This window comes from Babylonia areolata, chromosome 20 (genome assembly GCF_041734735.1).
Source record: "Babylonia areolata isolate BAREFJ2019XMU chromosome 20, ASM4173473v1, whole genome shotgun sequence".
NCBI lineage: Eukaryota > Metazoa > Mollusca > Gastropoda > Neogastropoda > Buccinidae > Babylonia > Babylonia areolata.
The window spans coordinates 11,384,927-11,394,926 of NC_134895.1; the positions used below are offsets into that span (position 1 = coordinate 11,384,927).

General features: G+C 43.9%; 1 protein-coding gene across 1 annotated transcript in view; it reads right to left on the bottom strand.

Annotated features, from left to right (window-relative positions):
• Positions 1-10,000, bottom strand: part of LOC143295140 (orexin receptor type 2-like) — a 28,651-nt gene that overhangs the window by 2,895 nt on the left and 15,756 nt on the right. Inside the window, exon 5 of the mRNA XM_076606706.1 lies at positions 8,407-8,530. Within this exon, the coding sequence (XP_076462821.1) occupies positions 8,407-8,530 (124 nt within the window). The remainder of the gene's footprint in view (positions 1-8,406; positions 8,531-10,000) is intronic.

Genomic DNA, 10,000 nt, shown 5'->3' on the forward strand with positions numbered 1-10,000 from the left:
GTACTAACAATGGTTTCTCCATTGTAATGGGAAACATTAACAGCCTGTGAAGGACTATGACTCTCAAACCAGGAGTCAAAATTGCTCTGGGTCTTAGTGCTACAACCTTGAAGATTAGTTGGCCTTTGGGAACCATCCCAGTGCCAACTGTCCTAAAACCCTCTTGGCCGAGAGAGTGAGGAATGAAAACTTGGGCAAAACACTCTCTGCTGTAATCAAATTCTAGCCCAGATAGTAGGGGCAGCAGCTGCCTCCTCTGCTGTTCTCATGTTCACAGTCGGACACGACTGACTATCACCCCCCCCCCAAAAAAAAAACAAACAAACCCCAAAAACCCAAAAAACCATCGGGGTCACAATGATAATTGGTTGGTAGTAGGTGGAAGGAGTGGGGGGTGGGAGGGGGGACGGGGTGGGGGTGGGGGGGTGGGGGGGGGGGGGGCAGTGCATCAAGAGCATAAACATGAATCGGAAATCATGTAAACGCAAATACAGCAGGGGTTTTTGACACACATGCATACACATTTCAGTGCACTTTCTTCTGCCAACTCAAGTTCCCCAGGCGAGTTTTTTTGTTACAGGTTTTAAAAGTCCTACATATCCGTCGCGGTATATGATAGTCAGTCGTGTCCGACTATGACCATCAGAACAGCAGAGGAGGCAACTGCTGTTCCGACTATCTGGGCTAGAATTTGATTATAGTGGAGAGTGTCTTGCCCAAGTACATCCCCACCTCTCGGCCAAGAGGGTGTTAGGACAGTCGGCGTTGGGATGGTTCCCAAAGGCCAACTAGCCCACAAGGCTGCAGCACTAAGAGCCAGTGCAATTTTGCCTCCTAGTTTGAGAGTCATAGTCCTTCACAAAAGACTAAGCTGTAAATGGTTTCCCATTGACTGGAGAAACCATTGATAATACAGCTCTCACTTTGCTGTTGGCCCAAATGTAAACTTATGTCAATCTGTAGTGAATTCATATCCACTGTGTCTGTAGGATTCGGCAAAAGCAAGGCAGGTCCCAGTGTTCCACACCCGCCGTTTTAACCAACTCCATCCAATCAGGTACCCATTCACACCTGGCTGGAGTGAGGCAAATCGGAGAAAAGCGCCTTACCCAAGGCCACAACACCATGCCGAAACGGGGCCTCGGACCTTGGTCATTGTGATAAGAAACTCTGGGGAGAGCTGGACAGTACAAGGTCTTCAGAGAAGAAGCCCACCTCAGTCAAGCATTTCGGCCTTTAACTCTCTCCATACGAACGGCGAAAGAGACGACGTTAACAGCGTTTCACCCCAATTACCATCATCAAAATATTGCAAACGGAAGGCTCTTATACTGAAGAGGTGAATGTTGACAAAGAATACCACAATTCTGACGACGGAAGCTAAAGGTTGGGTCATTCAGACACCCACTGGACATCCGAGGGGTCTGTGTAGAGGAGAAGAGAGGACTGGCCGTACTGAGTGAGTTAACTCCTTACATTCTAAGGGGGCCGGGCCACGCCCAGGTCGTGACTCCTGGATGCCCATGTATTGCCGCCTTTTCTTTCTTTTTTTTTCTGGTCCTCAGCAGGTTCGAAACCGCACCTCCACGGTGGTCGCCACTTCAGGACTGAGTCACCTTTTCTGGCAGACGTTTTATTAACCACTGAGCCATCGTACGCCTAGTTTGAGTAGATCCAGCTGGAACTCTTTTCTGCTGCTTCTGCCTTTGCCTTGAGAGCCCATGTCCTCTCTCTGCCGAAATCGACAGCTGTTTCATGAGGCTGTAGGCAGATGCGCCCACAAACCCTCATGCACCAATCTCTATGGCGAGGACTTTGGCTTGGAAGCCAGATTCTCTCAGGCTGCTGGCTAGACTAGCACACTTCTCGGCGTTGTAGATACGGGCTTCCTCCATTCTGCTTTCGTACGGCACAGCGAGCTCAATCACTGATAAACACTGGATCAAAAGTCCTTCTAGGTGAGTAGGTATATATATATTAACAGCCTGTTTATATAACACACACACACACACACACACACACACACACACACACACACACCCCGCACGCGTTCACGCACATGCACACACACATTTGCTTACTCGCATGCGTACACAGTAATTTATTTTCCCTCCCTCGATTTTTTTTCCCGTCCCTGGTCTAGTATCGCTTATCACAGTGAAAAGACGTTAAACTAAAGAACGAACACACACACACACACACACGCACGCGCGCGCGCGCAAACGCACACACACACACACACACACACACACACACCGTCAAGAAGCATAAGCATGAAAGTTATGTTAACGCAAACTCCTATGATAATGATATTGAAATAATTCACCACCACCACCCCCTACATCCCGAACAAATATGAAAAAAAAGGAAACAAAACATGACGGCATAACTATAATTATTGTCTTTATCGCCTTATTTTATGTCTCGGAACCTTCGTGCGAGAAGATGAGATTCGTTGTCAGAGACGACGTCAGTCTATTTGAATCACGATCAATACGCTGTCATTTTTTTTCTTTCTATTTTATTATCATTATCTTATCATTATTATTTTTCATTACTGATAAAAGGACCGCCTGGCATCAAACAGAAAATAAGGTATTGAAGTTACACAATAATGTTAATACTAAGAAATCCGAAGACAGCTCACCACAAAATAGTAGATCATTGACAAAAAAAAAAAAAAAAAAAAAAAAATCTTTGCGCGTATGTGTGTGTGTGTGTGTGTGTGTGTGTGTGTGTGTGTGTGTGTGTGTGTGTGTGTGTGTGTGAGTGTGTGTGTGTGTGTGTGTGTGTGTGTGTGTGTGTGTGTGTGTGTGTGTGTGTGTGTGAGTGAAGGCGTCTCAAAATGCCAGCGCTATTTTGGAGGGATATCATAAGCATGTGACACGGATTCACTGTGAATAAATGCTGACATTTATTATCATAATGATAATGATAATGATGATGATGACAACAGCAACAACAACAACAACAACAGTAATAAAACGACAACAACAGCAACAGCAACAACAACAACATCGACAATAATAACAACAACAACAAAATAATGATGATGATTATGATGATGATGATGATAATAATAATTACAACGATAACAACGATAATAATAGCAATAACAATCATCATCATTATCATCATGATGTACTATCATTGTTGTCGTTTTTGTTGATGTTACTGTTGTTAACATAATTATTATTGTAATTCTTATGATGATGATGATAATGATAATCATTATCATCAGCAGCAGTAGTTATAGTGATAGCTGCCACGTCATCATCATCATCATCATCATCATCATTATCACCATTAATTACCATCACCACTGTTAGTCTGTTTCAGTCGTCGTCATCATGGCAACCATTGATGTCGTCGTCGTCATCTTCATGTAAAAGAACTGTGCTGTGTACTGACAGCCAACGCTACAAGGGAGGGCCGGGGGGGGGGGGGGTGGGGGGTGGGGGGTGGGGGGGGGGGGGGGGGGGCGACGGGGGGGGGGGGGGGGGGACGGGGGGACGGGGGGACGGGGAGGGGTGGGGGGGTGGGGGTGGGCAAGGGAGGAAGACGGGGTTGCGGAAAATTGCTTTGAATCATGATTCTCTCTCTCTAACTTCTGCTTGTTCTGTACCCAGTAGTTGCGCTGAAGAAGCCGGCCGGATCGCCACTCCTTTTTTAAAAAATTATTAAAATTTTTTTTTTTTAAATTTAAATAACGTACAATTACTTCATAGGTTTTAATCTCGGCGACATGAAGCTAAACGTTTTTTGTTGTTGTTGTTGTTGCTTTTTGTTTTGTGCTTGTTTTTGCTAACAATGTACATATTTACTTCACATATTGTAATCTCCATGATCGTTTGATCTTGAAAGACTCTACGATCGTTTGATCTTGAAGGACTCCATGGTCGTTTGATCTTTAAAGAGCGTATTCACTCCCACCACCTCCACCCCCTTCCCTACACTCCCCCATAGAAAATCTTCTTCTTCTTCTTCGTTCGTGGCCTGCAACTCCCACGTTCACTCGTATGTACACGAGTGGGCTTTTACGTGTATGACCGTTTGTACCCAGCCATGTAGGCAGCCATACTCCGTTTTCGGGGGGGGGGGGGGGGGGGGGGGGTGTACATGCTGGGTATGTTCTTGTTTCCATAACCCACCGAAAACTGACATGGATTACAGGATCTTAAACGTGCGTATTTGATCTTCTGTTTGCGTAATCACACGAAGGGGGTTCAGGCACAAGCAGGTCTGCACATATGTTTACCTGAGAGATCGGAAAAATCCCCACCCTTTACCCACCAGGCGCCGTTATCAAGATTCGAACCCGGGACCCACAGATTGAAAGTCCAACACTTTAACCACTCAGCTATTGCGCCCGTCATACATTGATTTAAAAAAAAAATGTTGATTTCTTTTTAAGTTGATGGCTGGAGGTCGAAAAAAAAATCCAACTGGTGAATGCTAAACTTGTCAAGAATGGGAAACCAATATGATTTCCAAATATATTTTTGTGCTAACGTGTTTACTACTTCTTGTGTGGTATGTGAAATTACTAATACCTGACCGTGATGTTGTGAGAAAGCAGTAAAGACAGTATGATGTTGCTTTTTTTTTGGGGGAAAACATTTGCGAAAAGACATGAAAGATATTACGATGTTGCTTGTTGGAACCTTTCTCCTTCTTCTTCTTCGTTCGTGGACTGCAACTCCCACGTTCACTCGTATGTACACGAGTGGGCTTTATCGTGTATGACCGTTTTTACCCCGCCATATAGGCAGCCATACTCCGTTTTCGGGGGTTTGGAACCTTTCAAGCATAACATTAAAGGCACGGTGATGTTGTTTTTTTGGGGGGGAAACCTTTTGGACGGGACATGAAGATTAATACTACTGATGTTGTTTTGGGGACCATTTGAGAACAACAACAACGACAGTAAAAGACATTATACTATTGTTGCTGGGAATCATTGAGACAAAACGTTAGAGACATTGTGATGTTCTTTTTAGGAACCATTGAGACAAGACATTACAGACATTGTGATGTTCTTTTTAGGAACCATTGAGACAAAACATTAAAGACATGGTGATGTTCTTTTTAGGAACCATTGAGACAAAACATTAGAGACATTGTGATGTTCATTTTAGGAACCTCAGAGGCAAGACATTACAGACATTGTGATGTTCTTTTTAGGAACCATTGAGACAAAACATTAGAGACATTGTGATGTTCATTTTAGGAACCTCAGAGGCAAGACATTACAGACATTGTGATGTTCTTTTTAGGAACCATTGAGACAAAACATTAAAGACATTGTGATGTTCTTTTTTAGGAACCATTGAGACAAAACATTGAGACAAAACATTAAAGACATTGTGATGTTCCTTTTAGGAACCATTGAGACAAAACATTAAAGACATGGTGATGTTCTTTTTAGGAACCATTGAGACAAAACATTAGAGACATTGTGATGTTCATTTTAGGAACCATTGAGACAAAACATTAAAGACATGGTGATGTCCTTTTTAGGAACCATTGAGTCAAAACAGTAGAGACATGGTGATGTTCTTTTTAGGAACCATTGAGACAAAACATTGAGACAAAACATTACAGACATTGTGATGTTCTTTTTAGGAACCATTGAGACAAAACATTAAAGACATTGTGATGTTCTTTTTTAGGAACCATTGAGACAAAACATTAAAGACATGGTGATGTTCTTTTTAAGAACCATTGAGACAAAACATTAAAGACATGGTGATGTCCTTTTTAGGAACCATTGAGACAAAACATTGAGACAAAACATTACAGACATTGTGATGTTCTTTTTAGGAACCATTGAGACAAAACATTAAAGACATTGTGATGTTCTTTTTTAGGAACCATTGAGACAAAACATTAAAGACATGGTGATGTTCCTTTTAGGAACCATCGAGACAAAACATTAAAGACATGGTGATGTTCTTTTTAGGAACCTCAGAGGCAAGACATTACAGACATTGAGATGTTCTTTTTAGGAACCATCGAGACAAAACATTAAAGACATGGTGATGTTCTTTTTAGGAACCATTGAGACAAAACATTACAGACATTGAGATGTTCTTTTTAGGAACCATTGAGACAAAACATTAAAGACATTGTGATGTTCTTTTTAGGAACCATTGAGACAAAACATTAAAGACATTGTGATGTTCTTTTTAGGAACCATTGAGACAAAACATTAAAGACATGGTGATGTTCTTTTTAAGAACCACTGAGACAAAACATCAAAGACATTGTGATGTTCTTTTTTAGGAACCATTGAGACAAAACATTAAAGACATGGTGGTGTTCTTTTTTTAATTTTTTTTTATAGGAACCTGAGAGGCAAGACATTAAAAACATTGTGATATATATATATATATATATATATATATATATATATATATATATATATATATATATATATATATATATTTAGAAACCATAAAGACAAGACATTAAAGACATTGTGTTTTTAAGAAAGCACTGAGACAAGACATTAAAGCCATTGTGAAGTTTTTATTTATTTTATTTTGTTGTTGTTGTACATTTTCAGTAGTTATTATCCTGGTGCTGACAGGATCAGACAAAAAAAAAAAAAAAAAAAGTTGTAAAGTTCTGAAAGTTCTCTCCTTGTGAGCGGCGTTTTAATGTGCGGTGGTTCAGTTGGGTGAAAACAAACTGTGTCTATTTTGGAGTGATTTTCAAAGAGCTGTTTGAAATCCAACAGGTTCGCCCCCCCCCCTCTCTCTCTCTGTCTCTCCAACAGTGGTGTGTGTGTGTGTGTGTGTGTGTGTGTGTGTGTGTGCGTGTGTGTGTGTGTGTCGGTGTGTGTGTGTGTGTGTGTGTGTGTGTGTCGGTGTGTGTGTGTGTTTGTGTTTGTGTGTGTGGTGTGTCGGTGTGTGTGTCTGCGTGTGTGTGTATATATATATATATATATATATATGTGTGTGTGTGTGTGTGTGTGTGTGTATGACACAGAGAGAGAGAGAGAGAGAGAGAGAGAGAGAGAGAGAGAGAGAGAGAAAGGGATATATATATATATATATATATATAGAGAGAGAGAGAGAGAGAGAGTGTGTGTGTGTGTGAGTGTGTGTGTGTGTCCGCGCGTTTGTTTGTATGTGTGTTTATGCGTATGTATGTATATGTTCATGTCCGTGTGTGTGTGTGTGTGTAGGTCAGGGGGAAGGGGGGCGTGAATGTGCATACATGTTCGAGCACACGTGCATGTGTACATGTGTGTGTGTGTGTGTGTGTGTGTGTGTGTAGGGCAGGGGAAGGGGGGCGTGAATGTGCATACATGTTCGAGCACACGTGCATGTGTACATGTGTGTGTGTGTGTGTGTGTGTGTGTGTGTGTGTGTGTGTGTGTGTGTGTGTGTGTGTGTGTGTGCACCTCGTGCGCGCACGTAATATCTATAATTATCACAGTATGGGGAACCTAACTTCTGATCAACGATGGCCCGCTCCACAGATCACAACAATGACATTACAACAACAACACCAAAGACGTCTTCAAAGCAGCGCTGACACACAGAGCTGATTGCAGAAAGAGGGACCTAACTGGGAAAGACATCAACAGTGACTGCATCTTCTTTTCATCCACACACACACACACACACACACACACACACACACACACAGACTCGCGCGCACACACACACACACACATACACACAGAGGCACAAACATACATACACAAACGCACACACAGACACACAGACACAGACACACACACACACAGATACACACACATACATAAATGCACACACAGACACACACAGACAAAGACACGCACATACACACACACGCACATAGAGACACAAACAAACAACTCAAACACCCCCCACTCCGCCACACACACATCCACACCTACACATACAAAAACCCCATTAAGCCTCTCTCTTTCTCACTCTCTTTGTCGCTCAACACCCTCCATCCCCCCACCCAAACCCCACCCACACACCCACACAAAAACCCCCTCTCCACCCCTCACATCCCCACCCACGCACCCACCCTCAAACCCCCACCCCCACCCAAGAAAACCCCCCATCCTACCCCTCACACCCCTACCCCACCCATCCATCCACCCAAACAAACCCCCACCCACCCCAAGCCTCACACCCTACCCCACCCACACACATCACACACAAACCCCCCACCCCACCCATCACACCTTTACCCCATCCACCCACCCACCCACAAACCCCCCCACCCCACCCCTCACACCCCCATCCCACCCACCCATACACCAACACACACACACACAATTTCCCCCCACCCCCACCCCTCACACCCCCACCCCACCCACCCATCCACCCACCAACACAAAGACGCACACAAACACACACACTTCCCCACACCCCACCCCACCCCCCAAACCCCCCAAACCGCCACACACACCTTGCATGGAGTGCCCAGGTATCTCCTGCATCCAGAGCACCAGGGCGATGTGGATGTAGGTCATGAGCATCAGCAGCATGGGGGCCAGGTACATGGCCAGGGCCAGGATCACCTGTAGAGCACACAAGGGGGCGGAGGGGGGGGGGGGGAGATTTTTGCACAAACAGTGGAGTGATGGCCTAGAGGTAACGCGTCCGCCTGGGAAGCGAGAGAATCTGAGGGCGCTGGTACGAATCACGGCTGAGCCGCCGATATTTTCTCCCCCTCCATTAGACCTTGAGTGGTGGTCTGGACGCTACTGTCATTCGGATGAGACGATAAACCGAGGTCCCGTGTGCAGCATGCACTTAGCGCACGTAAAAGAACCCACGGCAACAAAAGGGTTGTTCCTGGCAAAATTCTGTAGAAGAATCCACTTCGATAGGAAAAACAAATAAAACAGCACGCAGGAAAAAATACAAAAAAATGGGTGGCGCTGTAGTATATGCTCTCCCTGGGGAGAGCAGCCCGAATTTCATACAGAGAAATCTATTGTGATAAAAAGGAGTACAAATACAAATACAAAACCTGAGACTTGCCTTCTTGAAACATGGCGTCAAAATCGACAGATGCGCACGACGCCGAGTTTAATTAAAAAAAGAGGGGGTTAAGCATTGCATTTGTGTGTGTGTGTGTGTGTGTGTGTGTGTGTGTGTGTGTGTGTGTGTGTGTGTGTGTGTGTTTGCGCGCGCGCGCGCGTGTGTATGTGTTGATAAATTTTGTTCCTTATAAAGTGCAACGGTCTGCAAGAACCCACAAAGACATGGCAATTGAGAGTTACTATTTTGTGAAATGTGTTCACATATTTACTAATCGAGACAAACAAGAAAATGTATATGAACAGTTCCTATTACAACATTTGAAGAATACATGAAATGTAGGGTTGATAGAAAAGAAACGAAAACAACAATCAAAATTATCTGTATACATCATAATGGGTCATCTCGACGCTTGACGTACACATGTTACCATAGCATCCACCCCCCCCCCCCCGTACCCCTCCCCATGAGTGCCTATGACTTGCGGTAATTCAAAAACGTTCGGTATGACGACACACTAGCATGTGAGCGACTAACGTAAAGGGTGCAAAACGATCGAAAATGAAATTTACTTTGAGGAATTTCTTTGAGGGGATGGAGGTACAAATGACAGTCTTCCAAGAGCATCATTCCTAGTGGAAAGAAATTTTTACAGAAGACATACTTCCAATTCACTTCTTGCTGATGACTGATCGTAAACAAACCACACTGTACCCACACATAGATATATGCCTTTGTCACTTGCATTCGATCTGGGATCATTCGAAATCTTTACACTCGGCCGCTGATTCCAAAACGCTGACAACTCCTCCAAGAAACAAACAGATCCCTATGTCAGTACTCTTTCTCCTATATTGACCCAGTGGTGTGATAGTCAGTCGTGTCCGACTAATGACCACCAGAGCAGCAGAGGAGGCATAGGAGGCAACTGCTGTCCCGATTATCTGGGCAGGAATTTGAGTATAGTGGAGAGTGTCTTGCCCAATGATTATAGTGGAGAGTGT